The sequence below is a fragment of the Callithrix jacchus genome, chromosome 13, assembly GCF_049354715.1.
Source record: "Callithrix jacchus isolate 240 chromosome 13, calJac240_pri, whole genome shotgun sequence".
In the NCBI taxonomy this organism is placed as follows: Eukaryota; Metazoa; Chordata; class Mammalia; order Primates; family Cebidae; genus Callithrix; species Callithrix jacchus.
Genome location: NC_133514.1, coordinates 41,478,855 through 41,499,807, shown reverse-complemented (window position 1 = coordinate 41,499,807; position 20,953 = coordinate 41,478,855). Strand labels below are relative to the sequence as shown.

At 39.3% G+C, this 20,953-nt stretch overlaps 1 protein-coding gene across 3 annotated transcripts in view; it reads left to right on the top strand.

The window, feature by feature from the left end:
* The window catches only part of ZMAT4 (zinc finger matrin-type 4), a 360,398-nt gene that overhangs the window by 179,955 nt on the left and 159,490 nt on the right, over positions 1-20,953 (top strand). For all 3 annotated transcript variants that reach the window (XM_035270372.3, XM_017963828.4, XM_035270371.3), the window contains exon 4: positions 19,146-19,302. In XM_035270372.3, coding sequence (XP_035126263.3) covers positions 19,146-19,302 — 157 coding nt within the window. The remainder of the gene's footprint in view (positions 1-19,145; positions 19,303-20,953) is intronic.

Sequence of the window (20,953 nt, the reverse complement as noted above, 5' to 3'; positions counted from 1 at the left end):
CTCAGTTTTGATGAATGCGTCACAGTTCAGTAAGATGTAACAGGTGGGGAAATGAAGAACGGTATATGGGAGCTTACTGTACTATCTTTCTATACATTTAAAATTATTCATAATTAAAAATTTATTTAAAATATGATAAAAAGAAACATACCACCCAGAGTCATAATAACTTTAGTAAAGTAGGTCCCTATTGACAGATTATTTGAAGTTTGAACTTTTTGTGTTTTTCTCAAGAAATATACATTTTTACTGAATGCTTGATTTTGTTTTTATTTATTTATTATTTTAAATTTGTTTTAAGAGACAGAGTCTTACTTTATCACCCAGGCTGGAGTGCAGTGGTACAATTATAGCTTATTGCAGTCTTGAACTCCTGGGCGCGTGACCCTCTCACCTCAGCCTACCCAGTAGCTGGGACTACAGGCATGCACCACTACGCCTGACTAGTTATTTTTTATTTTTATTTGTGGAGATAGTGGGGGGTCTCACTGTGTTGCCAAGGCTGGTCTCAAACTCCTGACCTCAAGCAATCCTCCTGCCTGGACCTCTCAAAGTGCTGGGATTACAGGCATGAGCCGCTGTAACCTGCCTTAATGCTTTCTTTTGAATATTTTGTGTTAGAAGATATTTATTGGTGGAACTAACACAGAAAAGGTAATAAATATGTGATTTGTTTTGACATTTTCATACTGTCTATATCAGAGACCAACCACTTATTAAATAGTGAGTGGGAAAATCAGAATACCTTCCATCTGGGTCCTTGAAATTGGGACTTGAGAATCTTCAGTGTGTGCAAGGTTTAATATGCAAAAGGATGATTTCACCCTACTGGGAAAAGATGGTATTACTGAGCAATCAAAGACAAAATTACAGGATTATAGAAGAGATACAACACGTTCCAGCTCTTTTCCTTGTGAAAAACAAGTGCTCAGAACTTTTTAAAGAAAGAGTTTCATATCCAGAGAGATTAACTTCCCAGTGGCACAATTTCACAATGATAGGTATGCCAGCAGTCCAGGGGACAGGAGGAGAAAAGGCAGGTGCACGAGATCCCCGTGGGCTTCCTGGAGAAATTGCCAGTGACAAAGCTCCAGCTCAGTCTGACCAGCTAGCAAAGTAAAAGGGCCTAGGTAGGCATTGATATCTCAAGGAGACTTGCTTTTAGAATCCTCCATGGAGCACAAAGCAGTAATGAAGATCTCCTGCTAGAGGATGAGACATTTGGATCCTAATCAAACTGACCCTCCCCTCTCATTCATTCATTCATTCATTTATTTTTGAGACAGTCTCATTCTGATGTGCAGGCTGGAGTGCAGTGGTGTGATCTTGGCTCAGCACAACCTCCACCTCCCAAGTTCAAGTGATTCTCCTGCCTCAGCCTCCTGAGTAGCTGGGATTACAGGCACACACCACCATGCCTGGCTAATTTTTGTATTTTATAGTAGAGATGGGGTTTCATCATGTTGGCTGGGCTGGTCTTGAACTCCTGACCTCAGATAATCTGCCCTCCTCGGCCTCCCAAAGTGCTCAGATTACAGGCGTGAGCCACCACACCCAGCCCAAACTGACTCTCTCTCTAAGTAAAGGGAGGAAGAGTCCAAGGAGACACCTCTTGCAGTGGATTTGTGGCATTTTTTAGTAGGAGGCAGACTCTCTTGGAGGGCTTGATCCCCTTCCTGTATTTCTGATGCAGCAGGTCTGGTGAGGGGCCCCAGGAATTTGCATTTCCACAAGCCCTCAGGTGATGCTATCGCTGCAGATTCAGGTACCACATTCTGAGAATCCAGACTTTCTTTTCTGAGTATGGTGAATCCAGCTGAGCTTTGAAATCTGTTTCCCTTTAAAGCCCTCCATTAACGTTGTATCTTTTCTTAAGGTCCAACCCTTTTCTTTTCCCCCATGCTGTAGTGATAAAGATAGCGTGGAAATCAGAGGACAAGTGTCTATCTCTGACTGTCTTCTCTACAATTGGAAGTAGCACTTGGGGTGATAAAGATGTAAAACCACAGGCCCTTGTAGAGGGGCCAAAAACACTCATCTTGATGCCTTAGCAGTTTTTCTCTGACTTGGAGGGCCCAGCTATTGTCAGCATTGCAGCTTGTTTGGACGTCCACATGGCATTGTAAATGGCCCCACAGGGGAACGTGCTGAACGAAGGGAATCAGATTAGTGAGGTGGGTCACGCTGGTGGCAGTGCCAGCTAGGGACATCCCTGTAGCTCTGCTCCACGCATGGCTGGGCTTCCTCCCAAAAAGCGAAAGGGGATCTCATCTCATAAAGCACACTCTTTCTCCCTTTTTATCCGTCAACCTTATAAAATTGTGGGATGAGAGGTTTACTTACTTTCGAAAGAATTATTTTTCAAAATTTGATTTCTTTTTTAAAATAAAAAAGTAACATCTACTGTGGAATGTTTAGACAATTCATAAAGAACAAAGAAAAAATAATTTTGCATAATCAAATGTATATATCTGTCACTTTTTCAATATTTAGAGGCACGCTTTTCAGGTTTTGTTTTTACTCTTGCTCTTTCACACGTGCAAATCTTCCTCTTTCTGGGTACTATATAGATCATGCTGTATGGGTCTCAGTCTGGGTGCAAGGTCTGTCTTTATTAGCGGCTACAAGGCCCCATTTGATAGTCATCGTTTCCCCATCACTGCCTGACCTTATCGCCTCCGATTCCCTCTGCCCCCGTTTGGCTGGTTTCCTTTGCTAATCTGTGCACACACTGCTCACCTCATACTCAAGGCCTCTCTACTCGCTGTTCCTTCTGCTTAGAATGCTGTTCCTCAGTTCCTCACTTTGTTCTGGCCTTTATTCAAAAGTTCCTTCCATAGCGAGGCCTTCTTGGACCCCCTTTAACATTTCTCAAACTTCTTCCTGCAAACTTCTTTCATTTATTCCTCCTTAGCAAGCATGACTAACATAATATGTATTTTACATTTTACTTACTTGTCTTAAATATGGTCAGCTTCTCCAGCTAGAATATAAACTCCATGATGGGGGCATCACTGGATTCTGCACCCTACAGGACAGTGCCTGATGCAGGGTTGACACCCCGTAAATAGCTGCTTTAAGATGTCGAATGAATGAGCTTAACAATTCATCATAAATTATATTCCATATTCCATGGCGTATTTTTCTATATTAAGATTTTTAATAGCTTTGTTTCCATTCAATAGCTTTTTCCATTATATCAATATATGACTATACCGCAGTTAATTAGACATGAATTTAATAATGAATTTACTACAATTTGTTCAAATATTATCCTCTATTCACTTCAGTATTGTAAGTTTCTGCTTATTTTGCTGTTCTAATCAGCACCTTAGCAATCTACCTTGTATATATTTGCTTGAATCCTGATAATTTTTCTAGAATAAATTTCCTTTCTGGGTCAAGAAGAAAATATCTTTAAGGAGCTTGATCCGCATTTCAAATCACTCTCCAAAAGGCCGTTTCTCTAAGCAGGGATTTCTAATGCTGTTTCTTTGCATCTTTGACAATACTAGACATTGTTTTTCAAAAACTTTCCAATTTTTATGAGTAAAAAATGGTAACTCATTAAATAATTTTATGTTCTTTACTGGTAAGATTGACCTTTTTATATTTTTAAAAATTGGATATGTATATTCCTTCTCATTCTTTCTTTCTTTTATTTTTTTTGAGATTGAGTTTTGCTCTTGTTGCCAAGGCTGAAGTGCAATGGCAGGAACTCAGCTCACTGCAACCTCTGCCTCTTGGGTTCAAGTGATTCTCCTGCTTCAGCCTCCTGAGTAGCTGGGATTACAGGCGCCTGCCACCATGCTCAGCTAATTTTTGTATTTTTAGTAGAGGCAGGGTTTCACCATGTTGGTAGGGCTGGTCTTGAACTCCTGACCTCAAGTGATCCACCTGCCTGGGCCTCCCAAAGTGCTGGGATTACAGGTGTGAGCCACCGCACCTGGCCTGGATATACATATTTGTTTTTATCCATTTTTAGTTTATGTCCTTTGCTTAATCGGTGGGGGGTAAACCAGCTTTCTTTTAATGCTTTGCAAGTGTTCTTTCTATAGATCAGCATTAAAAATGTGTATAGTTAATATCCTTTGCCATTTGCTTTGAAACACCTTCATGCTCTTTTTTTCCTACATGACCTTGATCTTGACTTCATGTTATTTCTTGATATACAGAACGTTTCTATTAAATGGGATATGCATATATTTTATGTTTTGAACTGTTTTCAGTGTAATACTTAAAAAAAGACTGTATGAGTATTTCTATTTCTCCTAGTTACCTATGGTTTTATTCTTTTTCTAAATTGTTATTCAGTCCTCCAGTTCCATTCATTGAATAATGTCCTTTTCCACCCTGAATTGACATTTCCTTTATTACATGCTAATTTAATGTGTTATTTTGTTCTTTTGTCTCTGACTATTTTATTAACCTGTGCCTTTCTGTAGCAGAAATCCACTTTAAAAATTATTAGAGTCTTATAATATGTTTTTCATATTTCAGACTACAACTGCTTCTCATTTTTGACTTTCAAAATTATCTTAATCATTTAGTATCTGTATTTTTCTTGAAGAAGAAATTCAGAATCATTTTTTTTCTATCCTCCAGTGTTCAAACTTGTATCAGTTTTGCAAATATATTTGGGAAGAAATTACTCCTCTTGGCTAATTCAATTGGCTAATTTTTTTGTTTTTTGAGTCGGAGTTTTGCTCCTTACCCAGGCTAAAGTGCAATGGCGCCATCTCGGCTCACCGCAACCTCCACCTCCTGGGTTCAGGGAATTCTCCTGCCTCAGCCTCCTGAGTAGCTGGGATTGCAGGCACACGCCACCATGCCCAGCTAATTTTTTATATTTTTAGTAGAGACGGGGTTTCACCATGTTGATCAGGATGGTCTCGATCTCTTGACCTCGTGATCCACCCGCCTCGGCCTCCCAAAGTGCTGGGATTACAGGCTTGAGCCACCACGCCGGGCCCTGGCTAATTCTTTAGTCCCTTTCTTGAGCACAGTTATGAGATGTTATTTGATATGCAGCGCTCCTGGGGCAATTCCCAGTTTCTGGAAGTTCTTCAGCTCCAAAGCTCTGTTCCCCTGGGTGTCATTTTTTTTCCTGCTCCTTGTTATCTGGGTTCCCAACATTAGGAGACAGGGACTTCCATGAAAACCATGTCCGTTGGGCGCGGTGGCTCACACTTGTAATTTCAATGTACTGGGAGGCTGAGGCAGGCGGATCACCTGAGGTTGAGAGTTTGAGACCAGCCTGACCAACGTGGAGAAACCTCATCTCTACAACAAACACAAAATTAGCCGGTCATGGTGGCGCATGCCTGTAATCCCAGCTACTTGGGAGGCTGAGGCAGCGGAACCGCTTGAATCTGAGAGGTAGAGGTTGCAGTGGGCTGATGGCACATCATTGCACTCCAGTCTGGGCAAAAAGGGTGAAACTCTATCTGAAAACAAAACAAAACAGAACAGAAAACCCCATGATTTCAGGATACGGCGCTATTGGAGCTTCCCTGCCTCTGCCCCGGTAGCCCTTCCGTCTGTGGGTAAGGTGGGGAGCTGCGTTCACCAGCATGCAATATACTAACTGCCTCCCCCACCTAACTGCTTAGTAGGCGTGGGTGTCACAGAATGGATGTAGAAAGATGGCAAAGCCATGTGTGTTTATCATTGACGTGATAGCATGTGCTAAAGATAAATTGAATGAAAGCCCATGGTTCGGAATAACTGGTTAACTATCTTGTTGGTACAATCTGGGTCCGGGGGACACAGTGGAGATATCCTCAGGGTCTTATCTTTGTTTCAGGGGTTTCTCTTTTACGAGACACCGCCCTGAGTGGGTCAGTTTTTAAGAAAAACAATAGCCTATCCTTAAATATAGTTTTTGCTCTCTGAGTTAGGCGTCATTCTAAGTACTTTCCACATATAAGCTCATTGAGTTCTCATGACTGCCTTATGAGAGAAATGCTATTATTATTTGGTTTTTACAGCTTATCTCAGTTGAACTCCTTGTGCCTTACAGCAGGTAGAAATTCATTTTAGATTCTGGCATCAGGTGGTCTATCAAATTAATTTTCAGTGTGCCCTTCATCTTTTTCTGTCTTCGTTAATATTTAAAAGTTATAGTTAAGGAGACACCTAGGGCTGCTAACCACATACATTTTAAACTGGAATTCATCTTTTATAAATCTGTTATTAGAAAATAAATCACGTATACAAAATTCAGAAAACAGATGTATCCCTCAATGAGTCCTAAGGTAAACACTATTATAACCACTGCCTAGGTTGTGAAATAGACCTTTGCCAATCATTGCAGAAGCTTTTCCCTTTGTCTCCTCCCAAGGTTGACCCTCTCCGTTCCACCAGCAGTAACCACGATCCTGACTTTCCAAGGACCACTTTCTTGAGATTTTGTATAATGTTATCACTAATGCACCCCTTTAATGTCCATAGTTTATTCTTGCCCAATTTTTAAAATCTTGACATATTTTATACATCTAGTCTGCAGGTTCCTTCTCTATCTTTTATTCTTTTCTTTACAATTTACATATAAAAGAGCTGGGGCATTTGACCTAAAGAGTTATCTAAAGTATAGGTTTTGCTGATTGAGTACTTGTGACCCCATTAAACACTTTCCTGTTTTTCCCATTCTCTGGAAATTGGCAGATGGATCCCGAGACTTGATTGGATTTGGGGTTGATACATTTGGCAAGACTATAAATGGTGCTGGCTTCTTTCATTAGGAGGCACATGATATCTGATTGTCTCTCTTCTGGTGATGTTAGCAGCTGTTGATGCCCAATGCCTAGATGCATTAATTCATTGAAGGTTGCAAAACTGTTTTCTTCTATTTTTTTCATTGATTAATTGGAATAATTTTAGAACGAGCAATTTTCCTCATTTATTGTTTGATACTCTGTGCTACAATTCTTTTAGGAAAAGCAAAAAAATTGCTTCATTCTTTTCTTTTATTGATTGTCTAATGAAAGAACTGGTTACCTGTCATTCTACAAAGGTGAACAAACAGGTTTTTAGGAAATATGATTATGAATTCATGTATTTGAACCTGTTAGAGAAGTCTTGGTCCTTTTAAAGATCCAGTTGGCTTGTTTGCTTCAAGGTTGCCTTTGAGTCCTTGTATCCAGACTGTGGTCGCCATTCCTAGCTTCCTTGTTGTCTAGCACGGCAAGAGATTCCCGGATCATGTGGTACACTTCCTAGAATTAGCCTCCCCCCACCCCAGAAAGGCTGGGTTTCTTTTCATGGGAATGGCACTTCAAGATTGCTAGGGTTTTTGAATGCTAGGGACATTTTATAGAGTTTTTCATTGTTTTTAAGGCCTCTTCACTGGTTAGAATTAAGAAATGTATATGTTTATATGGTATCTCAAGCGTTTATACTCATATCTCCAATTCAAATTACAATTACAGGTTTGATATTCTCTTATATTCCATCTCCTTAATCTTTTTCCACATTGAGTATGTTGGTTCACAAAGACGCAAGAAATGATGAATTCGAATATTCCATAAGTATTGATCTACTTTATCCAATAATATTGCACATGTCCCGTGAATAACAATGTTGATGCTACAGCACCAATATAATGAACTGAGAAATGAAATGTCCCTATTGCAGCACACAATCTCTCCAGTGTCTCCCCATCTTAAACATGCTGCATCTGTATTATCCGAGTTCACAGCCATTATACACTGTACTTTACCTTTATTGCTTTCATTTAAATCTATTTACATATCTATATGTATATATCTCAGACTACCACCGGTTCTTATGTCAGTGTCTTCACAGTCATTCTGGTTATTAAAATCAATCTTACATTCTAGTAGGCACATCAGAGACAGCTCATGAGAACAGGCTTCCCCGAGTTCTTGCCTGTTTTCTCATTGGGCCCTTTATACTTAAATGTCAGCTTTGCAGGATACGCAAAATTTGTCACACGCCATTTTACAAATCTAAAATACATTACATCATGTGTTGTTGAAATAAAACATTGTGGTTGAAATGTCTGATGATAATCTAATTTTGTTTTCATTCTGTCTTTTTTTAGGTAATTTGAAAATATCTTTTTACAAAGTTTAGTAATTTTCCTGAAAAATGTTTTTGTGTCAGTTGTTTTGGGTTGACATTTAGGGCTGTACATGAGGCTCTTTCAGTACACTTGGCCCTCCATATTCATGGGCTCCACATCTGTGGATTCAGCCAACTGCACGTCAAAAATACTTGATGAAACAAAGTAAAAAATCACAACACAATAAAAATAATCTAAATAAAAGATATAGTATAACTATTAGCATAGCATTTATATTCTCTTAGGTATTATAAGTCGTGCAGGGGTGATTTAAAGTCTACAGGAGGATGTGCGTAGGTTATATGCAAACACTGACATTTTATTTCAAGGACTTGAGCATTTGCAGATTTTGACAAATGTAGGGGTCCTGGAACCCATTCCCCACGGATACTAAGATGACTGCATATACTTCCTTTAATTTTAATTGTAGGAGAGTTTTCTCAATTTATATTTGTTTTGTTATCTTGCTTTGTTTTTCTTCTTCAAGATCTCCTAATATATATATGTATATATATATATATATATACATATATATATATACATATATATATGTATATATATATGTATATATATATATACATATATATATACATATATATATATACACACACACATACATATATATGATGATTTTTGTCTTTAATTTGTCACTTGCCAGTATATCTCATTGTATGTCATTATTTCTTTAATATTTTTAAGTGTTATTCTTCATTTTATCTATTTGTCTTAGAGAATTATTCATTGTATTTATTTACTTGTTTCTTTTAGTTTAGTCTTAATTTCTGAATAGAATGATTTGTTTTTGTTTTTTTGGCGGGGGTGGGGGGTGGGGATGGAGTCCTGCTCTGTCGCCCAGGCTGGAATGCAGTGGTGCTTGAAACCTCCTGGGTTCAGGCAGTTCTCCTGCCTCAGCCTCCTAAGTACTACAGGTGGACTACAGGTGTGTGCCACCACGCCCAGCTAATTTTTTTTATGTTTAGTAGAGACCGGGTTTCACCGTGTTAGACAGGATGGTCTCGATCTCCTGACCTCATGATCTGTTTGCCTCTGCCTCCCAAAGTGCTGGGATTACAGGCCTGAGCCACCGTGCCCAGCTGATTCTTTTACCACTAGTTTCTTTTGTAGTTTTTCCAGCTGATTTGTGAATGTTCTGCTTCTTAATTCTGTTGTTCTTTCGTATCTTGTATGATTTTCTTAAAGTCTCTTAGTTTGCTTTGAAATATGAAGTCATTGTTTTGATCTTTTTTTTGTCAGCATGTGTTTCTGGCATGTTTTCATGGCCTCTAAACATGCTGTTTTGATCCTTTTTTAAAATAATGAATTTCTATAGAATTAGATTTTGATGTTTTTCTCTTATTACCATTATATTGTTTCTTAAACTATCAGAAGGAGGTATGATTCAAGATTGCTTTCCTGGCTGGATACAGTGGCTCATGCCTATAATCCCAGAATTTTGGGAGGCCAAGATGGGTGGATTATCTGAGGTTGAGGGTTCGAGACCAGCCTGACCAACATGGTGAAACCCCATCTCTACTAAGAATTCAAAAATTAGCTGTGCTTGGTGGCGGGCACCTGTGATCCTAGCTACTGGGGAGGCTGACACAGAAGAATCACTCGAATCGGGTCAGCGGAGGTTGTAGTGAACTGAGATGGTGCCACTGCCCTCCAGCATGGGCAACAGAGCAAGACTCTGTCTCAAACAAAAAATAAATCAAGGTTGCTTTCCTAACTTAACAGAGCTTTGGAAGAGAGAGAGCGCCTATGTGTGTGTGTAGTATAGTATTTAAGAACAAAATGGTTTGTTTACTGACACGTATTAGCTCCACTCTCCCCTACATTTGTCTGAACCTTCTCTTTTCTTTGTCTCCATCGTTTTTGTCCTCCGCTTTGATTCTACTCTCAGCAGTTTCTCCTCAGTGTGAAGCTGTGGCCTGAAAAAAGTTCTGTTGGGTGGTACGAAAAATGTGGAGGGTCTAGGCTGTGTCTGCCCCTCCAGGCTCTCCGCATGCCTCTTTTACAATCTGCTGAGGGGATGGGACATGCGCTTTTGATATCAGCTGCTGTTCTCACACAGGGCTGCCAGGCTTTCTGTGAATACCTGCTGCTATTGAGGATTCCTATATCTCCAGATCCAGCAGAGCTCTCACTGCTTCCCTCTACTTCCCTGCACAGATGCTGATGGCATGCAGATTCTGTGCTATTACTGGTTTATTTCCTTCGCTTACATTTTGAGGTCCATGAGAACAACCTTGTCATCTAGTTTTGTAATAAATGTTGTCTGTGAGTTTTTTAATTTGCCTTTCTAGTTCTGTTTTTATTTGGGAATTTAGAGAGATTAAAAAAATGACACCACTGCTACCAACAGTTTCTGAGAATCCTCATTTTACTTTGTATGCGTGTAGTTTTCATCAATCAACAGATATTTATTAAATGGTCTATGGCAGAACCTATTATGCTCACCAAGGATATAGCCATGAACAAAATAGGGTTTCTACCGTCAAGACGTATAATAGGAAAAAAAATGGTATTTAACATGTACTCTACTAAATAAGTGAGAAAATGTCAAATGTAAGTAAATTTTATGAATTAAATGAAATGAGATAATATGTATCTGTTCTTTTAAACCATTTGATTATTTCAGTATATGTGTGTATATAGTGTGTGTGTATATAGTTTGTGTATATAGTGTTTGTGTATACACATATACACATACACATATAGATACACACATACATATAGACAAATATATTTGGCTTACCTACAAATATTTATGAATAGTATTTTCTGGATGAAAAATGGTGTTTCCATATAATGCGTTCTTTTATCTTCTTATGAATAGGCAGATAGATTTTATTCTCCGTGTGACAGAGGAGGAATTTCATGTTTAGTAATTATAAGTGACATCTAACACACTTATAGCCAAAGCTTCACCAAGTATCTTTTGAATCTGAATCTGCTTTTTTTAAACTTAATATTCTATTTTTTAATACCACATCACATAAAACACTGTGCTAGGGGTTGGAGATGACACCTTTTCAGCCCAGATGATTAAGTTTCATTAGTGACAACAAGATATATGCTTAGTACTGTCAGGCAGGGGGTTGCCGGGCAGGCCTGATGAAGTTCTGTGGCAGTGAGGAAGCATGAGCTATCTTTGTGGCAGGATGTCCCAGGGAGCCTGGCGAAGGAGATTGCATTTGAGTGGCCCTTGCATGTAAAGAGACGGGGCCGTTTCTAGTTGGAATGAGGCACATGAACAAAGACAACCTTAACACCACTGGAGGAGCCCGAGAGTTCAATCAACTGTTTAGTTTTTCTTCATACACTCATCATTCAATAAGCTTCTATGTTGCTCTGTGCCAGGGCAGAGATAGAAAGATAGATAGGGAAGGAGCTTAGTCTAGTGGAAGAGACGTGTGGTCCCCACCTGATTTGAAAGTGAGACCTTTCAGTGGGACTGAATCTTCACTCACCTGCAGCATCCAATAAGAACAGGCAGCCGGGAGATGAGCAGAGGATTTTAGAGCTGAGATTCTGAGCCATTTTCTTGGCAGGCTGCTTGGTGTTCCTAACCTTGAAAAAATCAATTTGCTTGGAGCATATTATGTCTGAAAAGCACCCGTGGGGAAAAAGACTAGGAAGTGTGTTGAGTGTTAGATGTTAGCGGAATTTAAATGTCATGATAAGGAATTTATTTTGGAGTAGTAAAGCATCGTTGAGAGTTTTTGACAAGAAGACTGACCTAAGATGCCAGCACATCTGTGAATTCAGCCAAAAATTCAAAAATCAGTTCCCCCACTTTCTGAAAAGATGACATATTGAAGAACTTATTTAAACCCTCTGAGCTTCATTTTCTCGATCTGTAAAAACCAGAATTTATTTATGTATGTATTCACTGACACCTCATTTATTCATTCATTTTGAAGTTCAACTGATATTTAATAAATACTCAGTTCGGGACCCACATGGTCTAATGCAGTAGCCACTCATTCAAAGGAACTATTGAACACTTGAAATGTAGGTAGTCTGAATTGAGATTTGCTGTCAGTGTGAAATATACAGTTGATTTGGAAGTTTTAATATGAGAAAAAGAACATACAATACCTCATTAATAATTTTGATGTTGAATATATCCTGAAAGGAAAGAAGAAATAAGTTTAGGAGAGCTGTTGTACAGCATGGTGACTATAGCCAATTATGATACATTTTATTATTGAAAAATGCCAAGAGAGTTGATGTTAAGTGCTCTCACCACAAAAATTATAACTATGTGAGGCAATCATATGTTAATTAGCTAGATTTACCCATTCCAAAATGTATATAGGCTTCAAATACGTAGAATTTTATGTCAATTAAAAAAAATTGAAAAAATTTTTGAAATTAATTTCATGTTTTTTTCCCAAAAATATGGCATTTAGAATATTTCAACGTGGCCTCATTTACAGCTTGTACTCTCCTTCTATTGGGCAATGCTGCTCTAGATACTGGGGGTACAATATTGAATAGTGATCAGAGACAGATAGTACGTTTAAGTATCTAAGTCATCTAATTCTAGAATGTGAAGTAAGTGCTGTGATCTTCCCACCTCCTCTCATCCCACCTTTGCTCTCTCTCAGCCTCTATTCATTTGCGGCATTTTCTGAGCCACTTCTCTTGGTTAGGGGAGCTTATCTGACTTACATGGTTGTCCTCTCTCAGGAACTCTGGCTAATTTCTCCTTTTTGGGGTCTTGAAACTACTGTGACCATCTGTTTCAATATTTTTTCAGTGACTGTAAAAACAAACGAAAGTCATCCAAATTCCAAAGGCAAACAGACTTCTTCCACCCTCTTGAGTAGAAATCTTCATTCTCTCTTTCCTTTGTTGTCAAAATGACCATTTCCCCCAAGACACGGAAATTGAGAGTGTTCATCCACAGAGTCGGTGGTTTCTATCCAGGTAGCAGAGCATGTATCTGTCTAGTTAGCAGTGGAACCGGAGGCTTCCAGCCAGCCTTCCTGAAGACACTACAGCTTCTCCATGGGACTCTGAACATCACCCACCTTCTAGCCGTTAGGATACATCCTTTGTATATGGACATACCCTTTGTTTACAACAGTAACATGTCATTCCCATTATATCTGTTTCAGTACAGTGTATGAACTTTATGCCAATTGGCCTTTTCCTGAGACAAAGCAATCACGTTGGTAAGAAAGCAAGGGAGATATTACATTAGGTGGAAACAGAGTTAAGTGATCAAGTCAGAATTGGTTAATGACTGGCCATGTCAAGTCACTCAACTGTTTAGTTCATGTTTATCAAGTCTCTTTTATAAATCCAGACCTGGATCATCAGGCACTGGCGATTATCTGAGGATAATTTCTAAAGTTCTTATAAATTTGCTGCCTTTAAGATGTTTTTAGAAAGACAATTCTAAAATGAAAACAAAACAGTAATAAAGCAATTGAAGGGCAGGACTGGCAAGGTTGTTAACGACTAGGAGAGGTCAGGGAGGAAGACATGGATGAAATTTGTAGACATCTTGAAAGAACTCTGGGAAAAAATGAAACTTAATATCTGGATGTGACTTAAACAGGTCAGGAGGAGAGAGAACAGCTTGACCCAAATGGAGTGGAACAGGATGCATGAGAGAGAACTGTGGGAGACAACATTGCTCAGAATCCTGTAGTCAATCAGGAAATGTGACTTCCAGGCCTTTTGGTTCCAGTAAAGTGGGAGAGAAGAGACCTCATTTTCTGTGTTCTGCTTTTCTCCAAAGTTAAATACCAGAACATAAGCAACAACATGCATAACACTGGAAATAGTTACATTTATTGGACATTCTACCTTACTACAGGGTATGTGCTGAGAGGTACAGTTACATCTGCCTCCAGCGGAAGGTATCAGATGACTGTTGCCTTCAGGTGTTGCTTAGTAGCAGCTGCAAGTAGAGTTTCATTATAGCCGCAGAATGTCTTCTGCCAAAATGAACAGCAGTGATCAGGATTGTAGAATGTTGAACCAGCGCTCAGACAATTTCATATACTACACAGGAGCCAACATGAACAAAATACTCCTCATTATTATTCACTTCCTGAATGAGTTTCACCTTCAAGCAGAAGATACCTAGAAAAGAAAAAAAAAAAACCAACAACGAAGACTTCACATTTTCTTTGAGCTTTTGAAATAATTTTAAATGAGTCTTTTAGGCATTTTTCTCCAGAACAGGTTTATTGTGATCTAATTCATATGTCACACGATTCACCTGTTTGAAGTATAAAACTCAAGGATTTTAGGTGTATTCACAGAGCCATGTTTCTGCCAGATCTACAGTAACCTTGGAAATCTTTACTCATTAGCAATCACTCCTCATTTCCCCTCCTCTCTCCCTTCTCCCCACTCCCCCACTGCCCCCTGGTTCCTAGACAAGCACTAATTCACTCTAGGTATTTATAGATTTTCCTGTTCTGGAAATACCACGTGAATGGAATCATACACTATGTGGTCTTTTGTGAATGACTGCCTTCGTTTATTTAGCATAATGTTTTCAAGATTCATCCATGCGGTAGCTTGTATCAGTACTTGATTCTTTTGGTTGCAAATACCATGCCATTGTATGGACATACCACATTTCATTTACTCCTTGTGCAGTTGGCAGACATTTGGGTTGTTTCCACTCTGGGGCTATTATGAATGATGTCGCTATAAAAACTCATGTAAAAGTTTTTATGTGGACATATATTTTTATTTCTGTTGAATGAAATACATTTAATTCTCATTTTCCACAGTAGTTATGTCCTATAAAGTTACCATCAACACTGAATTAGCAAATGCTAGCCACTGCTCCTAGGTAAAATACAGGATTCGGTCTGGGAGACATCTGGGTCACATTTTGTCAATCCATCCATATGTAACCTTGTTTTGTGTGTGCTTCTTTTTAGAGATACCTTATTGTATATATGTATACATATATAATTACATAAATATGTATAATTATATGTCTTATATATACATATGTATAATTATATATTTTTTATATGTATGTATATATAATTATATTAACAGCCCCTCTGTTGTCAGGTACCTAAAATTGCCTGGTCCCTCTTCTATAATTATGACATAACTATGTCCCATGATACCTTATTGTATAACAATGGGTTTTCCTCTTCTATTATTTTTCATTCTTCTGTATGATAATGAGATTGCCCAGGAGAGCAGAAATCTGGGAATATATATTAAAACTACCATCGTGAAACTAACACAGTTCCCTACGGAACCCTCAAGTTGGTTTATAAGTTGTTGACACCTTTGGTTCTTTACCTGGCCATCTTCCTGTCAGTTGGAAAAATGTTGGCTTGCAATAGAACTCCCTGTGTTACCTGTCTCCTCTTTTGACTTTTATGTCATGCAAGTTACTGATCCTCCAAATGAAACCTCTCCTCCATTCATTCAATACATATTTGAAGGTCTTCCAGTGTAGTAAGTGTGGTGCTAGGTGCTGGGTCCTCACTATCAATGAGACAATTTCCTAGATCTTAAAGAAGTTTTGCCGTCTCATGACAGGGACAAATATGAAAACAAGTAAGTGTAATAATTCTACGTTCTGTAAAAGAAGAATGTATAAGGCACCCAGGGGACCCAAAGGCTGGTTCTCACTTCTCCCATATAGTAGAGGGAGCCAGAAGAAGCTTCACACTGGTGCAATGGCTCACTCCTGCAATCCCAGCACTTTGGGAGGCAGAAACAGGAGCATTGCTTGAGCCCAGGAGTTCAAGACCACCTGGAAAATGGGTTGTAGAGATCCTGTCTTTACAAACAATAAAAAATATTATCCAAGTGTGGTGGCATGTGCCTGTGATCCTAGCTACTCTGGAGGTTGAGATGAGAGGATTGCTTGAACCCAAGGAGTTCCAAGCTGCAGTGAACTTTGATGGCACTACTGCACTCCAGCCTGAGTGACAGAGCAAGACCCTGTAGCCAAAAACAAGAAGCAACTTCACTTGAAGGAAGTGATGAACCAGGAAGAAAGGTTCTGGTATGACTGAGTTAGACACAAAGTGATTCAGAAGGGCATTCCAGCATTTCCTTTAAGAAAGGCCTAAAGATGAAAACCCACATAAACAGGGCTGATTTACATTAATGTTTTTTAATCTCACAATTAGGAGAGTGTGAGTGTAATATGAGACTGTAATTCCTTGATTATAATACTTCCCCTTATTTTCTGTCTGCTTCTCCAATTCTCCTGGTGCCAGCCTCCTTGATAGCAGGGCATGGAGTCATACTCACCTGGCTCAGCATCTAACACAATTAGTTAGGTCCTTAAAAATGTGTTGGGTAAATGAATACCATAAATCCATTTCTCATTACTCAGTTTAAGGGCAACTCTTTGCCCTGGAAACTAGTTCTCAGTCATTTTGTACGGTGATGCTGGCCTCTGTGTGTGGGCACCACTAGACTTTCCTTAGAAATTTCTACCTGTGAGAGCGTCAGGGAGAAAGGCCAGGCATGTTGAAGTTTTCCCTGAAAGTGGCAGAACAGATGCACAGATTCCAAAGAGGATACACGGATGAACAAATGCACAGATTCTAAGATTGAGGATTAAGTTCTGGCCTATGAACTTGCTCCTAATTTTAAAAAATGACATGCTTTGACCTATGTCATGCATAAGTAGGTAAAAAAAGGCAGTATAATTCAAGCACCGCCTTTTACCCCGAAAATCTTCCTTTAAAAAAGAAATAAGACGTGATTTCATTCTTTTTTATGGCTGAGTAGTATTCCATGCTGTGTGTGTGTGTATATATATACATTTTCTTTATCCAATCATCTATTGATGGACACTTACATTGATTCAATATCTTTGCTATTGTAAATAGCGCTGCAATAAACATAAGAGTGAAGATACCTTTTTTTAATTAAAAAAATTTTTAATTGCATTTAAGGTTTTGGGGTACATGTGAAGAACATGCAAGCATAGGTACACACGTGGCAGTGTGATTTGCTGCCTTCCTCCCCATCACCTATATCTGGCATTTCTCCCCATGCTTTCTCTCCCCAACTCGCCAACCCCACTGTCCTTCCCCTATTCCCCCCAACAGACCCCAGTGTGTAGTTCTCCCCTCCCTGTCTCCATGTGTTCTCATTGTTCAACACCCACTGATGAGTGTACCTTTTTAATACAATGAGTTTTTTTGTCCTTTGGGTAGATACCCAGTAGTGGGATTTCTGGATCAAATGGTAGTTCTCTTTTTACTTCTTTGTTACACTAACAGCCCAGACTTCACCGATACGCAATATATCCCTGTCACAAAACTGTACTTGTATCCCTCAGATGTATACACATTTTTTTAAAGTGAGACTAATTATATCCTCCAACGTATAGTAAAGAGACACCAAGTTTGGTCTTTCATTCTTCTTGAGTGAACTGTTTGTCCTTTAATGGGCTGGGACCATTTAGGAAGCCCCTGATTTGCCTCTTCCTGGTACTCCTGGTCTGTGCCCTCTCCCTGACTTCTGTGCCATCTCCTAGGCTTGGCTGGGGAGGAAGGCAGCTCAGGGGAACCAGGAAGCCAACTCTTCCCTTTCCCTTCAGGTCCATTTCATCTCTGTAGTATCCCATACAGAAGTATAAAGGTATTTGTACTTTTTCGCTTTTTCTCTATGGAGAAAGCTCAACACACTCCAGTTTTAAACCCTCAGTAAGAGTATTGCCAATGGGCACAGCCTCGGGGCTACTAGATTTCCTAGCAGGAAAAGACCCACTGGGAAAGCCTCTTCTCTCTCCAGAGGTCCTTTTTTACTCACTAACCACCTCCACCCCCCCGAATGTTTCAAGTCTCCTCCTGAACTTCAGGCCAGCCTCCTGCTCCTGGGACACACACACACACACACACACACACACACACACACACATCCTTCCTTCCAAGGACAAAATGCTAATTATCAGAGATATTACAGACTAATGCCTTAAGGAGGAAGGAGTTCATTTCCTAACTACCACATAATTTGCAAGGCAGCATACTCTCTAGCAGTCTGGACATCTTATTACTCCGCAGATAAAATACGTAATTCCCTTCCTCCAGCCCGTCGCCACCCTCATCCTCCTCACCATCCCAATTTTAAATTGTACTCTCTGGGCTCACTAGGAATAAGAGAAGGGGCCATTGTGGGGCCATATAGTCATTCCAGCTTGCTCTTGAACAAAGAGAAGCTTGGCTGTTGCTGCACCATTAAGGAATAGATTAACCTCTTATCTAAAAGTCTGTTCTACCCTCCAATTTTAACTAGGCAGGAGGGGAAGCATGGATTAATCCTCCCTTCATAAATATAGGTAATTGATGACCTGAGTGCACAATAGCAGCTCACATGGTCTGACCAAGGATTTATTGTTTTCTGAATTATGATTCATTTTCGTTAAGTCTTACAAAGGAATAAAAATCCAACTGGATTTAAGCATTTTGTGCAGCATTTAATGACTCACCTTTCTTGAAGAAAAGTAAAATTACATAAACTCTCCCAGAAAATCAGCCAGCACAGGCATTATAGCTTTATGATAGACTCAAGTTAATTATGAAAAACACTCAATTCCTTAAAGAAATCTTTAAAAATCTTGAACATCGTGGGCATGTATCCTGGTGAGGCTAAAATTGGTCAAAAGCAGAGCAGAATAACAAATGAGAATTTCTGCTAAATAGTTCAGGCCATCTGAACTCTGCTATTTTACCGACTTTAATGAGTATAATGGGTCCGGTTAGAGACTGCTTTCCTTAACTGTGCCAGGCTCAATGTGCTCTCATTTCATTGTGGGCCCCGTTTTTATTTGGACAACTCATCTCTGCAAATTTGTCCTGAAATCTCAATATCCAGCATTAATATCTACTAACTAAATGTATGTCAAACTCAGTCACTGAGTAAGTTTTGATGATGATTATCATGAAGAAATAGAGATTGCAGAACAAAAACTAGATGTTTCAACACTCTCGTTCATCTGGGATAAGTCTCATTTGCAAAAGAATGGAATGGGAGAAAGAAATCCTGGGACCTGGGTTTGTCTCACACGTGGCCTTTCTTTCTCTCCACACAGGGAAGTGATGCTGACATGGTGGATAAGAACAAGTGCTGCACTCTCTGCAACATGTCATTCACTTCGGCCGTGGTGGCCGATTCCCATTATCAAGGCAAAATCCACGCCAAGAGGTTAAAACTCTTGCTAGGAGAGAAGACCCCATTAAAGACCACAGGTACGTGTAGGAGCAGTGATCATGTGGAGACCCTGAAAACCAAGTGCTGGGCTGCCATGCGGGTCATGCTTCTCTTTCATAGGCAGCTGCCAGAACCAGAACCCAGTGGTAGATGTCACTCAAAGCCTAAAGGATGGGTGGCCTACGTCAGTAGACCTTGCTGTCTAACTACCATTTCAGGTGCACATTCTGTCAGCCTGGCTCCTTCCGATGAAATAATGCATCAGCTTGCATCTGTTGAAGAGCTGTGTGCATTCTGCAAGATGTTGTCTATCATGCCCACTATGTATTATGTAAGATGTGGTGTTTATTCTGTTTTCTAGATTCCCTCTGCAATCAGTGTGGATCATGCATACTAGATTATGTGTAATAGAGAGACCCCCTCGATGTCTGTGTAAAGTAGGACATCATGCTTTTTTACCTGGAGGGCTGGGAGGAACAGAAAGAAAAACTGTAATCCTTAAAACTGCTTTAGTGTGCCAAGAACTGATTTTTTTTTTTTTTCCTGAGATGACATTCTCATCATCTTTGCAGGGGATCCTGTGATTCATCTTGCAGGAGATCCTGTGACTCAAACCTATTAACTTTCACAAGTAAAAGCTTAAATATTGATAACCGAGTATTTGACCTTCTAATTGCTTAACTGAAATAAATTCTTCAGAGGTCTATCAAATCATGAAACTAAAATACTGTTATAATTTAATCAAGATGGACTATTTGGACAAGATTTATGTTGTGGCAGAAATGTGACCAAACAGGTTATAATCCGGAGAAGCTGGGGGCACATTTCCTGGTGCCTGCTCTTTCCACTGCAATTGAAATTTAGCAGTACATTTTATCTTGCTGTCTAATGAATCACGCATAAACTGTGGGTGTAATTATTTTTTAAATGGTATTTTGGAAACTGGAGAGAGTCTAAAACAATGCTTGGCTTTTATCCTTACCACTGTTTTTCTTAATAAAAACATATTATTTTACTAGAGAATCACAAGGAATTATTTTACTGTATTTTTCTAGTTAGTTTAACTAAACAGCATTGTTTTTATAAAGGGGGCTGTGGCATTCAGCCCTAAGATGGGTTTGCAAAACACAGGAAATCTGGAGACAAGCTCTGTGTTTGGGGGCACAGGTTGTGTGTCAGCATTTGATGAGCAGCCAGTCAGTCGAAACTCCTGATTCTTGCTCCCTGAAAGGTTGCATATTCACCTTGTAACCTACTCTCCATCAAATCTCTTAAAATAGACACCTCAGAAAAACAGTCACTGGAAAATTTTTATGTGTTTCCTGTGAATGAGTAACCAGCCCATTTGTTTTCTTTGCTGAAGCAGAATGTTACTGTTACATTACATTTTGGAGGTAATGATGGAGGAGGAGCTGTGTGTTTGTTTATCACATCAATTAGCGAATGGAGAGTTATTTTTTCTGAAAAAAAAAAAAATCACCACATGGCAAAACTAGTTCTTCGTGAATTTAGACAGTTTCAAGACAACTGAGCATCTGGTTGTTTTCCCGAATTTGAACACCCTCAGAACTGGAAACTAGAACTTGGAGGTAATTTGTTAGCTGTCATCAATATATTCCAAAGGAAAAAGAAAAAAACCAAGTACAGCTTTTACTTTATGGCTTAGTCTTGGCTGTTCATGGGACTGGC